Source organism: Hyla sarda, chromosome 5 (genome assembly GCF_029499605.1).
Source record: "Hyla sarda isolate aHylSar1 chromosome 5, aHylSar1.hap1, whole genome shotgun sequence".
Lineage (NCBI taxonomy): Eukaryota > Metazoa > Chordata > Amphibia > Anura > Hylidae > Hyla > Hyla sarda.
Window position 1 is genome coordinate 224,204,285 of NC_079193.1, and position 24,304 is coordinate 224,228,588.

The 24,304-nt window shown below is 44.2% G+C and overlaps 1 protein-coding gene across 2 annotated transcripts in view; it reads right to left on the reverse strand.

Annotated features, from left to right (window-relative positions):
* Positions 1 to 24,304, reverse strand: part of RANBP9 (RAN binding protein 9) — an 87,926-nt gene that overhangs the window by 33,404 nt on the left and 30,218 nt on the right. For both annotated transcript variants that reach the window (XM_056521193.1, XM_056521192.1), the window contains exons 2-6: positions 13,664 to 13,775; positions 5,715 to 5,767; positions 3,244 to 3,411; positions 2,787 to 2,809; positions 86 to 261 (exon numbers count right to left, since the gene is read on the reverse strand). In XM_056521193.1, coding sequence (XP_056377168.1) covers positions 86 to 261; positions 2,787 to 2,809; positions 3,244 to 3,411; positions 5,715 to 5,767; positions 13,664 to 13,775 — 532 coding nt within the window. The remainder of the gene's footprint in view (positions 1 to 85; positions 262 to 2,786; positions 2,810 to 3,243; positions 3,412 to 5,714; positions 5,768 to 13,663; positions 13,776 to 24,304) is intronic.

A 24,304-nucleotide genomic window follows, 5' to 3' on the forward strand; every position in this document is an offset into this window, starting at 1 on the left:
AGCTACAAAAGTAGTCGAAACTGAACGTAATTAATAGCATGCAAAAGTGGACTTGTATAAAATCAAGACCCAACAAACACCTTACCTCTGTATTATAGACTGCCAGTCACCAGCAACAGGAAACCTCTCAATCTGTGCCTGAATTTTAGTTCTCCACTCTCGAATGTAGTCTTCTATGTCAAAAACGAAAGGACTCTGTCCAAAATTGGCATCAACCACCTCTCCAGGAGTCTGAAGTCCAACTGTTGGGTATAGGTTGGGCTGAACACAAACAAAAGATTCTTTTAGATCTGGGTACCATATATTGCTCTTTACTGTATGGGAAGTGATGTCCATACAATGTAAAAATAGAAGGTAAGGGTTGAATTTTTCCAACAAGCACTGTCCAGTGTGTTATCCAAATGGATATTGACTAACCAGTAAAACCTAAGGATACTAATAAATCTATGCATTTTTCTGTCTTCTACACAGGCTTAGCTGTTACTAAGATTTCATATAGTCCTCAGTGCAGATTTTAATGAGTACAAAGCAAAATAGGAGTTTTTGAATACTTCTTTCCTGTTACAGCCGAACTCCGCACTATCGGAAGTCTGATCAGCATTGCCCACTAGTACTAAATGTTTATTGCTATACAGTGGTCACTGAACATTTCTTTTCATGTCTTTTCATGCTATACAGGCTTGTTTCAGGTGAGAAAGCTTGAGAAGACAGCTACAATGGATAAACATGTAGAAAACAAGAAATTATAGGATGCCTGTGTGCCGCGAGAAAGAGTGAAGGGAAATACAGGGGCACATTTATAAAACCGTCACTGGTGTAGATATGGAACTGAGGGTGACCCAAGCACACCTACCATTTGGAATGTTTCTCTCCTATCCGACAGTTTGGTCATGTGGACTCACATACGCAACCATGTCAGCCTACTCCAACCAAACCCGTTTTTGTGGACATTTTATTTATTCTGTAACATTGTTTTAATATTATCAGGTTTTCATGATCATGATGGAACATACAGGACCAAATTTTACCTACATCCATCTGCCAGTCAATTTTGTGGATTGGAGCAAGACTGTGTCAATTTTAAGCCATTTTGGTTAATAAAAATACAGGTGATTCTTTGTATACCCTATTATGCAGTAAGTCAAAGACACATATTAATTTTACCTGATAATGATATAGCACCAACATATTCTGAAGCTCTAGAGATTTAGGAACAAAACTACTAAATAGATCAACTACAAAACTTTTCAACAGAGGGAAATCAATTTTGTACGATAACCTTGCTAACTCCATAAAGATCCAAAAACCTTTCCAGTACCAAATGACAAGTGCTTAGTACTTATGGGATGTCAGAATCCTAAACAACAGAAGACACAATATGCATCTGTTTTATCATTGCTGCATTCAACACCGCCACTCTGGTCCGACTCGTCACCTTAGATTACTTCCCAGCAGCGATGACATGCCTGGGGCCCCTGCAGTCAGTCACTGTCCTCAATAGTTTCATGCTGACTACCACTGAGGACAGTGATGAGCCACAGGGTGTCTTAGGGATATCATCAGATGAATGGGAAAGCACATCATCCAGGGAGGTAAAGACCGGCAGCGTTGAGGAAAGGAGCAGAGGCAATGGACTTAGCAAAGAGAAAACAGGCGAGTATTGTGTATTCTGCTACCGTATATACTCGAGTAGAAGTAGAATTTTTCAGCACGATTTTTCGTGCTGAAAACGACCCCCTCGGCTTATACTCGAGTGAACTCTTCGCCTGTCAATCCCTTCTCAGTGGTCTTCAGCCTGCGGACCTCCAGATGTTGCAAAACTACAACTCCCAGCATGCTGGGAGTTGTAGTTTTGAAACCTCTGGAGCTCCGCAGGTTGAAGACCACTGCGGCCTTCGTCATAATCCAGCCCCCCCTCTTTTGTTTTGTACTAATCTCCCCTCGGCCGGAAGGTAGGATAAGCTGGTCCGGAACATCTATGCTGCAGGGACCGTCGGGGGGGGGGAAGATTAGTCATTCCGGGCTGTCCATTTTCACCAGGGGGGCCCTCTTCTCCGGGCCCGGACTAGTGATGTTGCCTTGAGGACGACGCACAGGGACGCACATGAACGTCCCTGTGCGTCGTCGTCAAGGCAACGTCACTAGTTCGGGGCCGGGCCCGGAGAAGAGGCCCCCCCCCCCCCCCGGTGAAAATGGACCACCTGGGACGACTAATCCTCCCCACTGGACGGTCCCTGCAGCATAGATGGCCCGGACCAGCTCAACCTTCCTTCCTGCCGAGGGGAGGGGGGTAGAAAACTAAAGGGGGGTCTGGATGATGATGAAGGCCGCAGTGGTCTTAAACCTGCGGACCTCCAGAGGTCTTAAACCTGCGGACCTCCAGGTTTCAAAACTACAACTCCCAGCATGCTGGGAGTTGTAGTTTTGCAACATCTGGTGGTCGGCGGGTTGAAGACCACTGATGAAGGAATTGACAGGCGGTGATGATGAAGGGGGGGGGTCTGGAGGATGACGGAGGTCTGGATGATGACATGGGGGAGATGATTTATTTCCCACCCTAGGCTTATAGTCGAGTCAATAACTTTTCCTGGGTTTTTGTGGTGAAATTAGGGGCCTCGGCTTATATTCGGGTCGGCTTATACTCAAGTTTATACGGTATTTTAACACTGTGGCAGGCTATACATTTTTCTATATATAATCCCTTTAAAATAACCAAACAGAAGAGTGACAGTCAAAAACACCCCACCTAGTGTGGTTTTAGAGAATTTTACAAAAATAAAGCTTACCGGAAGATCTGTGAATGCAATACCTGTCCAAAGAGAAAAAAGTTAAAATAAATACAATATGCTCTTGCATAGGAAATATTAATAATCCCCCTTCACCCCACTGACGTTCACAAATATCCTTTGCAAGACGGAAATAAATCAATCAATCCTCCCTTAAGGCTTTTCAGAAATCACCTCTAAAATAAGAACACCGCCACCCTCTACTATAACCAATGATCAGTGCGGGGCTCAGAGGAGTGTCCAGATCCTTGGTGAATGCACACAGCTTTACATTGAAAGAATGAGAGATCAGATGGACGGCAGAATAATGGAAGCATTCTTCCTCTGTGGCTGAGGTTATAAATCACTGAATGTATTCCATTCACAGGAGTCCTAAAATGGTGTTTGTTAATTATACTACTTTATTACATATAGAAAAAGCTAAGTGCAAAGCACAGAAATATTGGTGTATTATTACCTAGGCTGTGGCCGTTTTTAGTATAGAAGCATGTATTGTCGATTAAGTTAACACAGCATCCGATGACATCACCAGTTGTAAATGTCGGGCCATATGGTTGTCCAGTTCCAGAAGAGCAAAATGAATGTCCGTCATCTCCATGATATCCATAGGAATGCTTATCCCAACCTGGTTGTTGCCAAAGTGAAACACAAAAAGAAGGAAAACCATTGCATTAGACGGACATCAGAAGCATGAAGGAAAATATTACAAACTTTTATCAGCCTCTCTTTCTCAACATGGCTGTATGTTTTGTTTGTTTTAACATAAGGGGTGTAAATGTCATCATGCCTGACATCCTCAATACTGTCGACGCTTCATTAATGTAGTAGATATATCTGGTGGTAAACCCTACCAAACAGCAGGGTTATAGCCACATAAGAGAGGGCAATGCTCTATTTCTATGGAAGTGATGAAAAAAAGATTGTCTTACAAAACATTATTAAAAGGATAGCAGTAAAATGATAAAAGGGAGACTTAGAAGGGGAATTGAGGTGGAAACAAGTGCAAAACACATGTATTTAAATCAACTGGTGCCAGAAAGGTAAACAGATTTGTAAATGACTTCTATTTCTAAATCTGAAGCCTTCCAGTACTTATCAGATGCTGTATGTTGTGAAGTTCTTCCCAGTCTGACCACAGTGCTCTCTGCTGACACCTCTGTCCCTGTCTGGAACTGACCAGATTAGAAGCAAATCCTGATAGCAAACCTCTCCTGCTCTGGACAGTTCCTGACAGGGACAGAGGTGTCAGCAGAGAGCACTGTGGTAAGACTGGGAAGAACTTTGCAAATTTCTCTGTAGTATACAGCAGCTGATAAGTACTGGATTAAGATTTTGAAATAGCAATTTACAAATCTTTTTTTTTTTTTTTTTTTTTATATATTTTTATTGAAACAATTTTTTCAACAAATAAAACAATTCAAAGAGAAAGTGCAATGATGTATGAGCAGAAAAGAGTATATTTTCCACATAAAAATCAAGCTGCTAATAACAATATTCACCCTTCCTATCCCGCCCCCCCCCCCCACTTAAAAGGGAGACAGAGCACAGCAGACATAAAATTAGTAGAAGTAGGAGGTATTCCCTCAGAGTAACGGAGCACCAACCCCAAGACGATCACTACACGTCCCGTACCTTAAAAAGAAAAACCGTACCATATAAAAAAAATTATAAAGATATCCGAAGTCTCTAAGAACATATGGTAAGTAGTATGTGAGACATCGACCCCCAGAGGTGGCGTTCCATCCCTTTCGGGACCAGTACTCAGCTATCAGGTAGTTGCAAGGCTCCTAAGGAACCCCTCAAGGACTCTACATTGTACCAAACGGTATGTCTAAAAGGGCGCACTATATCAGCTATCCCCGGGGGGTCGAAATGGGACACTATGAACGATTTCCATTTCTTAAAAAATCTTTTGGTGCCTGTATGGAGATGTCGTTCTTTACAAATCTTTTTAACTTTCTGGTACCAGGTGATTTGCAAACATTTTTTTTTTCCACGGAGTACCCCTTTAAAGGGCTAGTATGATTTACTAAACATAAAAAAAAAAAAAATGTACAGCCTTCTGCGTATGAACAATAACAAACTACACCATAACCTCCACCCTGGTTCCCCTGTTTACATCCCCGTATCACATGCTCTCCTGATAGCCACTGCAGCCAATCACTAAGGCCATATTGTGTTCAGGGCAACAGAGTGAGACACCAGGGTAAGTACACAAAAAGACTGTACTTTGATGTTTTACATGAACACAAAGATTTTTTTTTTGATTTTTTTTATCTGAACACCCTTTTTAACTTTACATATGTTGAGAAATGCTGCATGTAATGTTAAAAGTCAATACTTAATGTACTAAGCTAAGTTTATGCAGTACAAAAATTTAAGTGTCACTGTCATTTGCAACAAATTTTGACATGTTGCCTAGACAAGTCAAAAGCTTGGATCGCAACGGGTCTTATCTGCTGCACTCAAACCCAACTCATTCCCCATAGACTATAATGGAGCGAAGAGTCAGTGGCTGGTGAGGCAGAGAAGATCAAGCGAGATCTAAACTTTGAGCAACATCTCAAAACTTGTTGAAATGACAAACACTAAGGGGGAGATTTATCAAAACCTGTCCAGAGGAAATGTTGCAGAATTGCCCATAGCAACCAGTCAGATCGCTTCTTTCATTTTTGAAAAGGCCTCTGATAAATGAAAGAAGCAATCTGATTGGTTGCTATAGGGAACTCAGCAACTTTACCTCTGGACAGGTTTTGATAAATCCCCACCTAAGCCTTTCCCTAAATTATCTGCACATTCTGGAAAATGACATTTTATATGCAACAACACAACTAGTATCCCTGAAATTATTTATTTTAGAAGCGTCAGTCAAGATCTCCCTGCAGAATAGGAGTTAGTCAATGTTACAGTTTCTGATAATAAGCATACCTGGGAGTCTGTTTAGATTGACACCCTGTGTGGATAGCCCAATGCCCATATATCTGAAATAGAGAGGAAGAAAGAAATTAGAAGGTTTATTTTTAACTAAAATTGTTTATTTAAATAATAAAAAAAATAGATTCCATAAAGAAGTGCAGTTTTGCATCTCCAGCTCCCATGCAGACCGTAGTATTACAAATTCAGTGTCGTCTGATCTTGCAGTCATGCGTTACTCTATTCCATCTGTCCCTTGTTCTTGTTAACCTACATACAGCAAAAGGGGGGGCAGATGGAGAGGAGAAACGCGTGACTGCAGGATCAGACTACACAGGGTTTGTTTGTAGTCTATAACCATGGAGAAACATAGGACTTATATACATATACATACACACACATACACAAAACTGGAGGAAATGTTTAATCACTTCTACTGTAAAGTGGCTTTATGTTTTAAAAGTACTAGAGCAAGGAAAAAAGAAACTATTTAAATAATGAGGATCCCCTTTAAGATGTCTACAGTTTTCAAGTCACAACCCTTGTGTTAAAATATAACTTACTACAAGCAACTCTGTATAATTTAAAGGAGTACTCTGGTGCAGAGTATTCCTGCTCCGTCCCGCCCGGGCTGCAAAAAAAAAAATGGAAATGAACCATCTCTCCCCTTCCTGGGTTCCTGTGGAGCGCCACTACAGCTGATCAGTCCTCCGGTCCATCTTCTTCATACTTCCATGTGAACGCAGCGTCACATGGCGCTCAGCCTATCGCCGGCCGCCGCGATGTTCTGCCTCGGCCCATAATAGGCTGAAGAGGATGGACCGGAGGACCGATCAGCTGTAGTGGTGCTCCGCGGGAACCCAGGGAGGTGAATGATGGTTCATTTTCATTTTTTTTGCAGCCCGGGCAGGGCGGAGCAGGAATACTCTGCACCAGAGTACTCCTTTAACAGTACAATTGAATGTAAGAAACTTTGATATATTTCTAATTGAAGAGAAATGAAGCAAAATGCTTCAACCTCTAGTTATCAGGCTCATTTCTTCCTCCCCACCACCATGAATGCCACCTTATCTGTTTACACATTCAGAAATCACTAAGGGCACAAACTACAGACAGAATCTCTGCTTAGAATATCTCTACATGGAGATTTCATAGTGTGAATGGGCCCTAAAGGGAATCCATAAAGCAGACAAGAGACAAGCTTTGCTCACCGAGAGATCAGCTTACAATGCCAACAGAAATCTATGGAGAGGTAATGTGGCCTGAGGAAGGAGGATATGGAGTACAAGGAGAAAGATGAAAACAGAGAGACATTTCTGGCTTAAAAGGGGTACTCCACTGGCCAGAGTTCAGAACTAAATATTCCGAACGCTGTTTTCGTGCTGCAGGGGTCGGCTGTGACGCCCCTCCCATAGACTTGCATTGAGGGGGCGTGTCCGTGACGTCATGAGGGGACATAGTCGACCCCGGCAGAGTGAAAACAGCATTCGGAACATTTAGTTCCAAACACTGGCCAGTGGAGTACCCCTTTAATGTCTCACCTCAGAGTTGATTTACAATTTATATTACTGCTCTATAATGTCCTACTGCATCTTCTGAAAGCTTGCTGCAGAAAGGCAGGAGAGCCAAGATAGATGATATTCTCCACTCCCTCTACAGCAGTGCTCAGGTAGATGAATACAGCGGAGGGGTAATCAGGGGGAAAATGCCATATACTGGCCAGAAATAGCGCTACCTCTTAGGTATACACCCATCACAGCTTATTCTGAAAAGTGATCTGAAAGAACAGGCACGCTTTAAAGCAAACAGGCGAGTCGCAGCAAATATCTGAAGTAGGGAACATGCAGTTCCATGCTTCTGTTTCAGTCTACAGGTGGAGAACGCTACGGTTCATAGCATAAAAGGTACGTGTGCAGACAATGGAGCTTATAACGTCTGCGTGGTTTAGCCCAACCGCAATAAAGTGCTCTGGACAGAATTCGGAAGTGTTAAGGAGATGCGGGTTAGGCTAAGTTCACATCTGCATCAGCGCTCCATCACACAGGCCATTGCTGGCAGAAAAACCAAAAAAACAACAACAAACAGCTGGATGGTCTGTTGCACAATGGATACCTACAAATCCTATTGACTTAAATGGGATCCATCTGGTTTGCCGTCAGTGTCTCCTCATTCGCACTGCACTGCAAACCACACCACAGCCACATAATAGACAATGGCCCTGATTTACTATTGTAAACCCGACATGTCTGCGCCAGAATTGAAAAAAAAAAAAAAACCTGAATAACTCTCCATTTTACTGAGAAAACACGAAAAAGTGGTGTGGCTGCCGAAAAGGGGCATGTCCCCGACATTTTCACAAAAAAACCAACATATTTACTATGGTTTCCACAGAAAATGTGGTGGATTTGAGCTGAGGAAAACCCGACAGATCAGAGCAGGTGTAAAAAATAAAAAAAAATAAAAAAAATGTAGGGAAACCTTAGTAAATACCGTGGGAAATAAATTGTAGGGAATTAAAACCCACAAAAAAAAAAACTACACTCCACTCTTCGTAAATAAGGCAGTGGTTCTTAACCTGGGTTCGATCGAACCCCAGGGGTTCGGTGAGTCAGTCTCGCGGGTTCAGCGAAGGTCAAGACACACACCCGACTCCAGGCCCGTCGCAACAGGACAGGCAAACCAAGCAATTGCTTGGGGCCCCGAGCAGAACCGGTGTTTGCCATCCTGTAGAGACGGCGTGATTCCAGCCATCACTATTAAGTCCCTGCGGCCCCGCGCTAAGTTTAAAAACTGATGTCCCGTGCGCCCTTATAAATGAAGGCACCGCGGACTGGAGGATCGAGAAGGAGGAAGACGCGCGCTGGCCAGCTTGGTAAGTGACCAGCGGCACGTCATCTTCGGTGCTCCGACCACCGGTCCTGGGACCTACTGCTATAGCCGGAGCGGTGGTCGGAGCACTGAAGTGGGCAGCACACAGGCATACAACCTCCAGCCATACACTGTATATGGCTGGAGGCTGTATGTGTGTGGGGGACCACAGCCTGCGCCTAATGTGTGGGGGACCACTGCCTGCGCCTAATGTGTGGGGGACCACTGCCTGCGCCTAATGTGTGGGGGACCACTGCCTGCGCCTAATGTGTGGGGGACCACTGCCTGCGCCTAATGTGTGGGGGACCACTGCCTGCGCCTAATGTGTGGGGGACCACTGCCTGCGCCTAATGTGTGGGGGACCACTGCCTGCGCCTAATGTGTGGGGGACCACTGCCTGCGCCTAATGTGTGGGGGACCACTGCCTGCGCCTAATGTGTGGGGGACCACTGCCTGCGCCTAATGTGTGGGGGACCACTGCCTGCGCCTAATGTGTGGGGGACCACTGCCTGCGCCTAATGTGTGGGGGACCACTGCCTGCGCCTAATGTGTGGGGGACCACTTTCAGCATTTTGTCTACAGCTAGCTTTACACAACAGAATTTTCAAGGTGAAAAACTGATAAATTACACAGAACGTGAATACTATCAGCCCCAGAGTAGCAGCCATATCTAGAGGAATGCAGCAAGGTCATGTTATCAGGGTGACAGTGCAGTTCTGCTTCTGGTTCCTAGTGATAGGCACAGTGTTCAGTGTCTCTTCACTACCTGGAGTGTCTCTAGACCAGTGTTTCCCAACTAAGGTGCCTCCAGCTGTTGCAAAACTACAACTCCCAGCATGCCCGGACAGCCTTCGGCTGTCCGGGCATGCTGGGAGTTGTAGTTTTGCAACAGCTGGAGGCATCCTGGTTGGGAAACCCTGCTCTAGACAGAGGCATTACCCATTCTAATGTCTATATGCTGGAAAACCCAGTAAATAACCACACAGCAATGATTTCTATAAGGTTAGATAAACCACACGGTCGATGGCATACATGTAAAAAAAAATACCTAAGTCCAAAATTGTGCATTTTTGGTCACTTCATATACCATAAAAATATTAATAAAAAAGCAAACAAAAAGACCTATCAAAACAAAAATAGTACCGATAAAAACTACAGATGACGGCGCAAAAAATGAGCCCTCATACCGCCCCGTAAATGGAAAAATAAAAAAAAGTTATAGGGGTCAGAAGATGCCAATTTTAAACATGCTCATTTTGGTGCATGTAGTTTATAATTTTTTTTAAAGGGGTTATCCAGGAAAAAACTTTTTTCTATATATATCAACTGGCTCCAGAAAGTTAAACAGATTTGTAAATTACTTCTATTAAAAAATCTTAATCCTTTCAGTACTTATGAGCTTCTGAAGTTAAGGTTGTTCTTTTCTGTCTAAGTGCTCTCTGATGACACGTGTCTCGGGAAACGCCCAGTTTAGAAGCAAATCCCCATAACAAACCTCTTCTAAACTAGGCGTTTCCCGAGACACGTGTCGTCAGAGAGCACTTAGACAGAAAAAAACAACTCAACTTCAGCAGCTCATAAGTACTGAAAGGATTAAGATTTTTTAATAGAAGTAATTTACAAATCTGTTTAACTTTTTGGAGCCAGTTGATATATATAAAAAAAAAGTTTTTTCCTGGAATACCCCTTTAAGTATTAAAATAAAACCTATATAAATTAGGTATCCTTGTAACCGTATGGACCTACAGAATAAAGATAAGGTGTCATTTTTACCAAAAAAATGCACTGTGTAGAAACGGAAGTCCCCAAAAGTTACAAAATGGCATTTCTTTTTTTAATTTCACCCCACAAATATTTATTTGTTTTGGTTTCACGGCAGGTTATATTATAAAATAAGTGATGTCATTACAAAGTACAAATGCTGACGCAAAAAAACAAGATATGGGTCTGTAGGTGCAAAATTGAAAGTGTTCTGATTTTTAGAAGGGAAGGATGAAAAAACAAAAAACTAAAATGAAGGTCCTTAAGGTGAAAATAGGCTGAGTCCCTAAGGGGTTAATAGTCGGCTGCGACGATCGCTGCATTCTGGCTATTAGCAGCAGCCCCCAACTACTAAAATCAACTGGGGTTGCCAGGTATGGAGAGGGCTCCATACACCCTGAGTGGCACAATGACAGACTAGATCTGTCATGAGTCACGAAGGGGTTAACACATACAATAGACAGTCTAGCAATATGACAGCATTATAACGTCTGCCATGGCCCTCGTTTTGTCCTAGGCTCCACGCAACTGCATCAGACCCCAGACAGTGCAGTGTCACGGCTTCCTAGTGCTTAGATGTCACTGCGATCATGGACAGCGCAATCTATATACTTAAAGGGGTATTCTGGCTTAATACATCTTATCCCCTATGCAAAGGATAGGGGATAAAATGTATGATAGCAGGGGTCCCACTGCTGGGGACCCCCGCAATCTCTGTGCAGCCCCCGGCATTCTGTGACATCACGGCCACGCCCCCTAGTGACTTCACCCCACGCCCCTCCATTCATTTCTATCGGAGGGGGTGTCACGGCCAAAGGATAGGGGATAAGATGTATAAAGCCGGAATACCCCTTTAAAGAACAGGTAGCAGAGTTAGCTCTGTGCAATTACTGACTGTGGCTGTCAGCTGCTAAAAGCCAGCAAAAATAGATAGGGCTCGGTTCCAGGACCCGCTTCACACATCCTTAAAGAGGACCTGTCATCAAACCATATTTTCTACACTAACTCAGATTAAAATATTCCCCAACTACTCCTAACACCCCTCCTGCCCTTAAAAAAAAAAAATGTCCAAAACTTTAAAAAGCTCTGTATCATACCTTTCCCCTTGCTCACATTGTGTGAGCTCCCGACAGGAGAAAGTGGGCGTTCCCCAGCAGTGGCGATGTCATTGAAGCCTGCGAGGGCTGTGCCTCGCCATGCCTGGCACTCACTTCCTGAGTTTGGACTTCTGTAAGTCCGGGAGGAGACCAAACTGTTTGGGAAAAGAACAGAGCCACCTAGTGGCCGTTCTTTCAATCACATTAAAAACATATAAAGGTGTAGAATTATAATAACATAAGGAACAATATATTAAAAGTTTAGTTTGGTGACAGGTACTGTAAGTTTTTTTTTTCATTTCATAAAGTTACCCCCTTGCAGATTGGTGAGAATCTGACTGCTCGGACCCCTGCTGATCAGCAGAATGCTGTAAAATTAATTAAGACCCTGAATAAACTGAGTGGGCTGCGTATTTGCAGGAGTCCGCAAGATATACCTAATCCTATGGATAGAAGGGAACTTCATTAAAAAAAATAAAAAAATACTTTAATGCCACCAGGACACATTAAAGTGATTTTATAGTGCTGCATTACCCCCCCCCCCCCTTCTTCCACCAAAAAGCAAAACATGAAAGAAAATATTTCTACTGACCCATAACCCCTTAAAGGACACAGTCAATTTCCATTTTTTGCATTTTGTTCTCCATCTCCATCTCCATTTTTCCTCCATCTAAAAGTACAGAACTCCAGCCAAAACTAACTTCTCCCCTATCCACAGCATAGGCGATAAGTAGCTGATTGCAGGTGGTCCGAGTGCTGGGACCACACGCGATCTGAGGAACAGGACCCCGGCTGTCAGTGAGGAGCGCGTGTTGTCTACTGGTAGACAGCGCACACTCTATTCATTTTTATGGGAGCACCAGAGATGCCCGAGTGCTGTACTTGGGTCTCTTAGTCCGTCCATAGAAATGAATGGAGCATGTGCCTCACAGAGCTGTGCCTCGCGTTATGTAACAGGCCTAGAAATCCACACCAAAATCTGTGAATTACATGTGACTTTTGCAGCTGTTTTTGTTGAGGATTGAGCTATGGATTTCACTCACCGCTTTATAATAAATTCCTTAACACTTTCCCAACAGATACACTGCAGACATCCTGTGTTGTGAGCGGACGGGGTTTGTTAAAGGGGTACTTCGTTGCTCAGCGTTTGGAACAAACTGTTCCGAATGCTGGAGCCGGCAGCTCGTGACGTCATAGCCCCGCCTCCTCATGACGTCACGCCCCACCCCCTCAATGCAAGTCTATGGGAGGGGGTGTGACAGCAGTCATGAGGGGGCGGGGCTATGACGTCACAAGCTCCCGATGCCGGTTCCAGCATTTGGAACAGTTTGTTCCAAATGCTGAGCAGCGGAGTACCCCTTTAATTACTTAATTATTTGTTAATTTATTATTTGTTAAGTACCGTATTTTTCGCCGTATAAGACGCACTTTTTCTTCCCCAAAACTGGGGGGGAAAAGTCGGTGCGTCTTATACAGCGAATACACCCCTATCGCGGCGGGCCCTGCGGCCATCAACGGCCGGGACCCACGGCTAATACAGGACATCACCGATCGTGGTGATGCCCTGTATTAACCCTTCAGTGACACTAACCCGGTTGCTCAGTCGGGCTGTTCGGGACCGCCGCGATTTCACCGGGTTAGTGCTTACAGGACACCGGGAGGGACCTTACCTGCCTCCTCGGTGTCTTCTCCGTTCAGGGATCCCCTGTATGGCCGGTGCTCTCCTTCCTCGTCATCACGTCGTCGCGTACGTGCGTAACGATGTGATGACGGAGGGCGAGGATACCCGGCCGGCAGCTGAGACGTTACAGAGCGACGGGGACACGGCGACAGCGATGGAGCGACATCCAGGGCAGCGGTGACGGGTCCGGAGCGGCGGGGACACGTGAGTATTACCTCCTATGCAGTGGTCTTCAATCTGCGGACCTCCAGATGTTGCAAAACTACAACTCCCAGCATGCCCGGACAGCCAACGGCTGTCCGGGCATGCTGGGAGTTGTAGTTTTGCAACATCTGGAGGTCTGAAGGTTGAAGACCACTATTGGGTTCAAAATCTTTAATTTTTTAGATTTTGCACCGAAAAATAGGGTGCGTCTTATACGCCAGTGCGTCCTATAGGACGAAAAATACGGTATGCTATGCAGGAATCCCCTTTTAGGTTGTTACGTAATGCAATGGTTTGGAATTAACAGCATTATTTCCATTCTAAAGCAAATAGAAAAGTTACACAATGCTTACCCATCTCTCCCTTTGCTTATAATTTTCACTTCAAAGTAGTATATGCCACATGCTGCTGGAATAGGATGCGTAGCCCGCACTGACGCAGCATCTCTTGACGTTTTTCCATGTCCTGTGCAGGATATAAAAAAAAACAAAAATACTGAATTATTTCATGGAGTTTTTGTAATTTTCCGTTCTATGAACAGTATTTGAGACTTCATTTACGGCAGGTAACGCGTTACATATAAGCAGCAGGAATCGGCTGTCATGAAAGAGTGAAGGCCTGGTGGCTACCTACCTACTCCCTTATTCATCAGAAGAGTGAGTCAGATGATAGAAGTGTATGCCGTCTATTAATATGCAAGCATATGTTTCTCTTTTGTTTAAACAAACAGATCGGCCCTAGATCACATAGTTATTCTGGGTGCTGTCAATATATTGCTAGGCTAAATATCACATCGTATGAAAACACCAAAACAGCCACCTATTGCGCTTTTGTTCTTCTACAGTGTTTATATAGAGTAGACAGTACAATTAGGAATCTATTAATAAAAAGGTGCATAATCCCCGGTGTCACCTAGAATTAGGTCATATACAACGAGACAAATGCACACACATACACTGATCAGCCATAAATATTAAAGCGCATTGTGCTGCCAAAACGGTCAATGCAAGGACCCAACAAGACCTCTGTGTCACGTGGTGTCTAGTTCCAAAAGTTATCAGCATGTCCTTTATAGTGTACCTAAACTTTCACACATAAAGCTTTGCAACATGCCCTAAGATGCCAGCAACGTCACCAGGCCCATCTCAATTTATTTTATTCCTACATTTATTTTTATCCTTTGGGCCATAAATTTACCTCACTGATTTGTTCCTTCCTGAATATAGCAGGTTTAGTGGGTTTGTATCAGCAAGTGTGATGTTTTCGGGCACTTTATGCCCATTTCCGGTCTGCAGATACATTTGGCTTTGTGCCCGTATCAGGCCCGAGCATACAGACATAACCTATCTGCACAGGCTGTCTTCTACAAGTCGGGCATGTTCACAAACAGCAGATAAAGGTTGTGGATTCTATGTTGTGTTTTTTATTTACTGTATATACTCTAGTATAAGCCTTCCCGAATATAAGCCGAGGCTCGTAATTTCACCCCGAAAACCCAGGAAAAGTTATTGACTCGACTATAAGCCTAGAGTGGGAAATACATCATCCAGACCCCCGTCATTATAACCCCAGTCATTAACACCCCCCGTCATCATCCCCGCCTGTCAATCCCTTCTCAGTGGTCTCCAACCTGCGGACCTCCAGATGTTGCAAAACTACAACTACCAGCATGCCCGGACAGCCTGTCCGGGCATGCTGGGAGTTGTAGTTTTGAAACATCTGGAGGTCCGCAGGTTGAAGACCACTGCGGCCTTAGTCATCATCCAGACCCCCCTTTTGTTTTCTACTCGCTTCCCTCGGTGGGAAGGAAGGGTGAGCTGGTCCGGGCCATCTATGCTGCAGGGACCGTCCGGTAGGGAGGGTTAGTCGTTCCAGGCTGTCCATCTTCACCGGGAGGCCCTCTTCTCCACTCCGGGCTGGCTCCGGACTAGTGACGCTGCGTTGACGCCACCGCGCAGGGACGTCGCGGACGTCTGCTGCGCACGGACGTCCTGCGCGTCGTCGTCAAGGCAACGTCACTAGTCCAGGGCTGGCCCGGAGTGGAGAAGATGGCCAGCCCAGAACAACTAGCCCTCCCACCGGACAGTCCCTGCAGCATAGATGGCCCGGACCAGCTCACCCTTCCTTCCCACCAAGGGGAGGAGAGTAGAAAACAAAAGGGGGGTCTTGATGATGACTAATGCCGGCAGTGGTCTTCAACCTGCGGACCTCCAGATGTTTCAAAACTACAACTCCCAGCATGCCCGGACAGCTGATGGCTGTCCGGGCATGCTGGGAGCTGTAGTTTTGCAACACCTGGAGGTCCGCAGGTTTAAGACCACTGAGAAGGGATTGACAGGCGGAGATGAATGGCCGGGACCATCCCCTCACAGCTAAAGCCAGAAACATTTTTTTTGTTCACTCGAGTATAAGCCGAGGGGGGCGTTTTCAGCACGAAAAATCGTGCTGAAAAACTCGGCTTATACTCTAGTATATACGGTACATTGATTCACACACCATTAAAACTGTAGTGTATATGCTACATGTGAAAATACCCTTAGGGGTACGTTCACACGGGCAAATGTGTAACGGAAATAACGTTAACATAAGCATCACGCTCTGAAGCAGAATGGAAGGCCTCAGATACCTATGTATCCTTATAGAAAGACAACTTAGCCTTTAAAATTGCCCAGTCCTCAGTCACCTCCACCCTGGAATACTCAATTTACCCGTACTTTCCCCACTTTCAAAGTATCTCTGTTGAACAAGAACGTTTCTTCTCAGCTGTAGATTCCAGATCTATTTTTTTGGTCCATTAAATTGTTGTGAAGCCTAAGCTTTAACCCCTTAAGGAGTCAGCCCAATTTTATTTTTGCATTTTATTTTTTTCCTCCTCGGTAAAATCATAACTCTTACATTTTCATCTACAGACTAGTATGAGGGCTTGTTTTTTGCACGACCAGTTGTCCTTTGTAATGACATCACTCTCTTTACCATAAAATGTATGGCAAAATGAAAAAAAAAAAAAAAATACTATTTGATACCCATGATTACATACTTTATTATTGTACCACAAAAAACTAAATCGCAAACTTTTTAACCAAATTATTACTTTTAAAATCCTTCTATTTTGACTACCTATAACTTTTTAATTTTTTCGTATAAGCGGCGGTATGAGGACTTATTTTTTGCACCGTGATCTGTACTTTTTATTGATACCACATTTGCATATATAAAACTTTTAACAAACTTTGTAATTTTTTGGGAATTTGATGTGATAAAAAAAATTTTAGACTGAAAGTTCGGACGCAAGCGACGATACCAATTATGTTTGTTTCTTTACACTTTTTATGTCAGTTGATTGCTAATACTGTTCAGTGCTATGCATAGGCACATAGGCATAGCACTGATCAGTATTATCGGCAATCTTCTGCTCTGGTCTGCTCAATTTCAGACCAGAGCAGAAGACCCCAGGAAACAGACGGAGGCAAGAGAAGGGGACCTCGGTCCACCATTATGGATGATCGGATCCCTGTGGCAGCACTGCGGGCGATCCGATCATCCATTTTTCTGACCGCACTGCTGCAGATGCCGTGATCTGTATTGATCACAGCATCTGTCTGAGCGGTTAATGGCGGACATAAGCACGATTGCTCATGTCCGCCATTACCGGCAGGTCCCTGGCTGCTGATAGCAGCCGTGACCTGCTGTGAATGATGCAATCGTGAAGAATATCCTAACATCTGAACATCTAACATGCTTGTGGTCATGTACAGGACGTAAATGTCCGTCCTGGTGCATTAAGTACCAACACACCAGGACGTACATTTACGTCCTGCGTCGTTAAGGGGTTAAAGGAAAATCTGTCACCAGTGTCACCTGCGCTAACCTGTCAGTACCGACAGGTAGTGCAGATGACACTGATGACATCAGTACTTACCTTGTCCCGTTACGGGGATCTCTGGTAATCTTTTCAGTTAAACTTCAGCTCCGGCCTGGCTTGGGGCACGTGCGGAGCCTAGTGACATCAACGCTACTGCGGGACCCAGCAGAGAGCAGCAGCGGTGATGTCACTAAGCTCCGCCCATGCCCCAAACCGGGCCGGAGCTGGAGCTTAACGGAATAAGATTACCGGAGATCCCCGGCACAGAATGGGACAGGGTAATTACAGTTGTCATCAGCGTTACCTGTCGGTACCGACAGGCTAGTGCAGGTGACACTGGTGACAGAGTCTAGGGACCCTTACAACTGATGGGCTTACCCCTGTTTTTCATCCATCTATACAGTATATAAATATTCAGATGTTAGGATATTCTTCAGTACACAGCACTTCAGTAGGTTATCCATCAGGTTGTAATCTAAATATGGAGGGAGCTAAATCTGAAGGAAATCCTGGAGTCATGTTACCTGGCAGGGGCACTGTACCAGGAATGGTGCACTTCTTGTCTATGGGAAGGAGTTGGTCATAACTTATCTGGTATAGTCAAAGTTACCAGTCTCCTGAACATCCCCTCTAGAAGATGTAATGGAGGAGAACTAATTATAACTAAGACCTGGCGCTAAAAGTGGTTTTGCCTGTTCAACCGGAGAAAAGAAGCGCTTTTTCTGACACAGATGTGCTAATTTCCACATCAAAAACAGAACAGTGTAGATATCCAAAATGCCGCTCCCATTGACTTCAAGGAAACGTGAACTTTTAGGTCTGTCCCCTCCCCCACTGACCCCCATGCTACCTGCGGCACTGAGAAAGCTGCAGCACGGCACATGACACGGGCACTGCCTTTTCCCGTGTGAATGTACCCTTAGGGTGGCTTCAAAAAAGGTGTTTTTTCTTGTGGAAAAAATAAAATCCCTGAGGGAAAAATGTTAGCTGGAAGTCAACAGGGAAATATATATATAGCTACACCTACAATGCTTTTTTACTTTTTAGTATTTGTTCTTCCTTAAAGTGCACTTTTTAGGGTCAGTCTCGTCAAAAACGCAGCATGCTGTATCTATGGCATTTTTTTTTTTAACTAGGGAATGGCAATGACTTGCAATAAATAAAAAATAAAACTAAAACTATGACATTTATCATTTTGTACTTTTTTTGGGGTATGCTTGTCACAGTGGTTTGTGACTTTTCATTTGGAGTCTTTTACAAAATGGTCTTGAATTTATTATGTTGACTTTTTAGAAAAGGTCAATTTTTTTGACGCAAAACTCTTAACACCATAAAACTCTTAACACTGCAAATCCACACCAACCCGGACCACACTTGTCTACATCTAAGCTATTTTGCTTTTTATTTAAAATATGCTACTCTTTTATAAATGTGAGGAAACAATACATGATGTACGGACAGGAAAACAGGAGCAAAAAGAGATAAATCCCCCCCACACTATTTTGGTGGTTTCACACATGGCACTTTTACATTCTTCAAGAGAAATCCTTGAATATCATGATCAATAAATTACCTCATGGCTTGAAATGAAGGAAAAAAAAAAAAAAATCAAGTACTAAAAATTACTATTTGGGGGGGGGCACAAAAACTGCATCATGGAGCACAGAAAAAGATACTGCATGCACGGACATGCTGTGTCTAGAGAATCTATGACTAAATGCTGCCTTCACGTCTGTTACGTAGGATTTAGTACAGGACGGGACAGTGTAGCACATAACACTAAGCAGACGAGGCAGAACACAGCTGTTACCCACCAAAGAGCGCATTGTATGCTAACAAAACAAGCTGTAGAGAACACCACACCTTCTACACAACTATTGAACAGGCTGTACTCAGGAAACCATTTTGTGAAAGCGTGCTAAAAATAGCATCGCCGCACTGCAAAGTATAATTTACTTACACTGGAAACGACTGGTTCCACTTACAACTTGGGTGACCTCAAGGAAATGTAACAGAAGCTGCATGTAATGTGAAGACACAATCTAACTTTACCCAACAGAGTAGGGTTAGGAATATACAGTGAGGTGCATTTATTATGTATTGCTTTATACCTTAACACAGTCTTATCTAACCTGAGGTTCTCCAGCTGTTGCAAAACTACAACTCTTATCATTGTTTTCTTAGCCAGCCAAAGGCTGTAAGGGCATGTTGGGAGTTGAAGTTTTACAACAGCTGGAGGCCACTCTATGGGAACTCAGCCTTCAGAACGGCAGCAGCGAGGAAGCAGGTTGGGTCAGTATAGGTTCTTTTTCATTCTGCCAACGCCTAGGGGCCTTTATAACACACAATCCATTAAAGGGGTACTCTGCCCCAGACATCTTATCCCCTATCCAAAGGACAGGGGATAAGAAGTCTGATCGCAGGGGGTCCGGCCACTGGGAGCCCCGCCCCGCCCCCCCCCCCCCCGATCTCTCCTGCAGCAACCCCTGTGCCTGATGACGGGTGATACAGGGGCCGGGGTATCGTGACATCCCAGCCCCGCCCCCTCAATGCAAGTCTATGGGAGAGTGTGTAGTGGCCGTCACGCCCCCTCCCATAGACTTGCATTGAGGTACGGGGGTCGGACATCTTATCCCCTATCCTCAGCTCCTGAGCTCGCTTCATAACCCTCCCGTGCTGCAGTGCCATATAAACCTGGCGTTCTCTGTAAAGGGGTTAAAGTGTACCTGCCGACATTGGTTAAAAAATTGGTATATTTTTGTCCTTGCTGCTATCTCCTGTGTGTCTCTGTGAGGAGTCCAAATACAGGAAGTGAGGGTAGACAAGCGGGGCTCTGCGCACCGAGGACAAGCGGGGCTCTGCGCACCGAGGACAAGCAGGGCTCCGAGGACAAGCGGGGCTCCGAGGACAAGCAGGGCACCGAGGACAAGCAGGGCTCTGCGCACCGAGGACAAGCAGGGCTCTGCGCACCGAGGACAAGCAGGGCTCTGCGCACCGAGGACAAGCAGGGCTCTGCGCACCGAGGACAAGCAGGGCTCTGCGCACCGAGGACAAGCAGGGCTCTGCGCACCGAGGACAAGCAGGGCTCTGCGCACTGAGGACAAGCCCCAGGCTTACACATCAGGATGATTAACAGGCCAGGAGCCTGCACAGAGCCCTGCTTGTCCTGACCTCACTTCCTGTATTTGGACTCCTCACAGAGACACACAGGCAATAGCTAAAAGGGACAGCATTTGCTCAACGAAAAATACATATTTTGTTAATCAATGTATAATACAAATATACATACAATTGTATTATCTACATTATTTCAAAAGTTTTAGTTAAAGACCAGTACACTTTAATAGTTCAGACATTTCCATATGCCGTAAAAAAAAAAAAAAAAAAAAATACATTTTGTTGTTTTACATTTTATTTGTAAAATAAGGAAATGTTTACTTTATTGGGGGAGGGGCTTATTCATATTTATTAGAACTTCTTTCTTTTAAGTCACCGTGGATGACTATTTATTGCAATCTTTTGATTGCTATTACTGTTTAGTGCTGATCAGTGTAAATCAGCAATCTACTTCTATGGTCTGCCAGAAGAAGAATGTCAGATCAGGCCAGGAGCAGGTGATTGGAGCTCTGGCTGCCATCTTTACTTATCAGACCCCCGCCATTGCGCTACAGGTGGTTTGATTATTCCCCACGAGCATCGCAGATACCTCAGATGCTGTTGATCCCGGCCTCATGTAGTACTGATCCCGGCATCTGAAGGGTTAATGCCGATTGCTTGAGTCCGCCATAACCCATGTGATAGACCCTGTTGCGTTCACACTGAGGTATTCAGGAGGAATAATTTTGGTCAGGAAATTGTGGCCTTCTGTCATTTTATCCATGAAGTGTAATTCAAGAACAATTTCAATGCGGAAATGAAAAGGAATGAAGGAGGAGGCTATTTCATCTACTTTCCTGATTTCTGCTTGAACTCCGCTCGAATTCCACTCTAAAACTATGTTGGACAGAATTTTTCTTTACCATTGATTTCTATTGGATTCTGCTCGCGGATTCCGCTTGAAGAATGAACATGTTCTTTCAAGCGGAAAGGAATTCAGTGTCGGAATTTCCGCAGTGTGAACAGGACAGCGGAAAAAACATTAAGGTCAATGGGCAGAGGAGATGTGCATTAATTTGGAGCGGAGAATTCAAGAGGAATTACTCGAGTAAATTCCTCAGTGTGAACGCGCCCTTCTTAGCCAGCATTGCTAATACATCTATTGCCAGCTTTGAACAATGGAGGCAGGGAAGCCTCCATTGCACAAAGCTGGCGATAAACATACAGTATTAGCAATGCTGGCTAATAACGGGTCTATCTCCGGAACAGAACCATGGATCTGGGTCAGTTATACTTCATTTTAATTTGCCAGCACTATAACCCAGTGTACTGGGTTTAGTGCTAGTGAATTGGCTGTCAAATTTGCTTTAAAGGGGTATTCCGGCCTTAGACATCTTATCCCCTATCCAAAGTATAGGGAATGCACGGAGATCGCAGATGTCCCAGTGCCGGGAACCCCCATAATCAGATATCCCCTATCCATAGGCTATGGCATAAGATAAGATGTCTAAGGCCGGAAAACTCCATTAAGGGTACAGGGATTTTTATTTTTGGCACTCCATCTTCAAATAGCCATAGAGCTTTCAATTTTCCACCTATGAACGCTTGTTTTTTGGGCCACCAATTGTACTTTGTAATGATATAATTAATTTTTCCTCAAAATCTACAGTATGACAAACACTATATATACACATTAAAAATGAACTTTATTCTTTAGGTCCATTCGATTACGACAATACCCAAATGATACGGGTTGAGGCAGATTCTATTGCAAGATTACGTCAGAGTCAACACGGAGGTATTTGGGAACTCTGGCTGGCATGGGAACCGATCGAGGGTACTGATTGGTCAGAGGAGCCGTCATTCAGGACACTCAAGGGATTAAAGGGAATCTGATAGATTTAATCTAAGTGTACCTTACTTTGAACAGTGCTACCATTGAAAAGATAGAGTATTGCTAACATGCTAATTGCCCCCTTGCACAATGGAGGCAGGAGTTCAGAATGCCAACTACCCCCTGCTTTGCACAAAAGGCACATAATTCTATAGGCAATATATTTCCGCAACAGCAAAGTAATAAGTTATACCTCATTTTAATCAGGTTCACATGCCCTATAACCCTGTCTATTCATTCAGATTCTCCTTAATGGCAGACATTGGCATGATTGGTGCCAATCATTGCCAGCAGGCACTCCCTTCTGTGAAGACTGCAGCATACGGTGAGAAGTGGGGGACCAGAAGGCCTTGAAAAGGGAGCTGCGGGGAAGATATCCTAAAGATTTTCTGCTCTTAATCAGCCTAAAACATCAGTATTGAGGACTCCCCTAATGTTTTGGTTCTAGAAGGTCAACCCAGAACTGTTCTGGATTAGTCCTAATATAACTTATCATAGGGAATCAGCATTGTCATATCACACAAACACTGGCACCGGACACTCACACAACATTGTGCACTCTCATCACATGACAAAATGGTCTAAAAAGACCCGTTCTATATAAACAACTTAGATTTATGGTTTACTCCCAGGACTATCTAGTATTTTAATATACCACCACTATAGGAAGCTTTCTGTTCATAAGCCATGGACAGGACACAGATGGAGCTTGGGATGTGCTAAAAATAGGGATTAGTGATCACAAGAAGTAGACTTCTCTGCCCAAGTATAACAGCAGTGTCATATCGGAGGACAGCTCAGGGAACACAATGAGATGCAATTTCATTATTTATTATATTCGAAAACAGAATAAGTATGTCACTTCCTATACTGTCCATCCAGATTGAACAGTTGTCCTAGAATGTTATTATTGTAAGATTTGTTTTAATGCAGAATGCCCAATATACCGGGAAAAACACATATACAGTGATCCCTCAACTTACAATGGCCTCAACATACAATAGTTCCAACATACAATGGTCTTTTCTGGACCATTGTAACTTGAAACCAGACTCAACATACAATGCTTTGGAATCTGTGAAACGTGTCAATGGCTGGAAGAACCGACCAATCAGAATGGGCATTCACTGGTAAAACCCCTGTGCATGCACTGACTGGTGTCTGGTAGCGCCCCCTACAGTACAGGGAGGTATTACATGTTCTGTACTCCTTACCTGTGCCAGGGTTAGCTGCTCCTTTGGGCATCAGGTGAGGGTCCATGCACTGACTGGTGTCTGGTAGCGCCCCCTACATTACAGGGAGGTATTACATGTTCTGTACTCCTTACCTGTGCCAGGGTTAGCTACTCCTTTGGGCATCAGGTGAGGGTCCATGCACTGACTGGTGTCTGGTAGCGCCCCCTACAGTACAGGGAGGTATTACATGTTCTGTACTCTTTACCTGTTCCAGGGTTAGCTGCTCCTTTGGGCATCAGGTGACGGCGGCTCCATTTTCCTTTTTTTAGGACATTGTGTGTTCTGTACAGGACCCTGAAGAAGCTTCTGTCCTCTACATAGACCAGTGTTTCCCAAAGAAAGTGCCTCCAGCTGTTGCAAAACTACAACTCCCAGTATGCTCGGACAGCCTTTGGCTGTCCGGCCATGCTGGGAGTTGTAGTTTTGCAACAGCTGGAGGCACCCTGTTTGGGAAACACTGACATAGACAGTGATTTAAGGCTTCCAGCAGATCTTTCTTACTTTTATATGTAAGGACTTGCTTTATCTGTATTAGTTATCTACTTTTTTTTTCTTTAATCCTCACTTTTTCCTATTTTTGGATGACATTTTGGTGGCTTCAGAACCAATTACCAGGTTTCCATAGAGTTCTGGTCTCAACATACAATGGTTTCAACATACAATGGTCGTCCTGGAAGCGATTAATATTGTAACTTGAGGGACCACTGTAGTAATAGATGTGCGGTGTCAAAAAACATAAAAAAGTGACCACAGGCCAATGATGCCTCCCGAGTGACCTAGGCACATGGTTACATTGTTTCTGCATTACAGAAGAGAACATTTTCTGTGGAGAACCTGTTTTTTGGTAAAATATAATATATAAATATGTCAACCAAAGGTTATTTCTCTGCATAAAGATGCAAGTGTT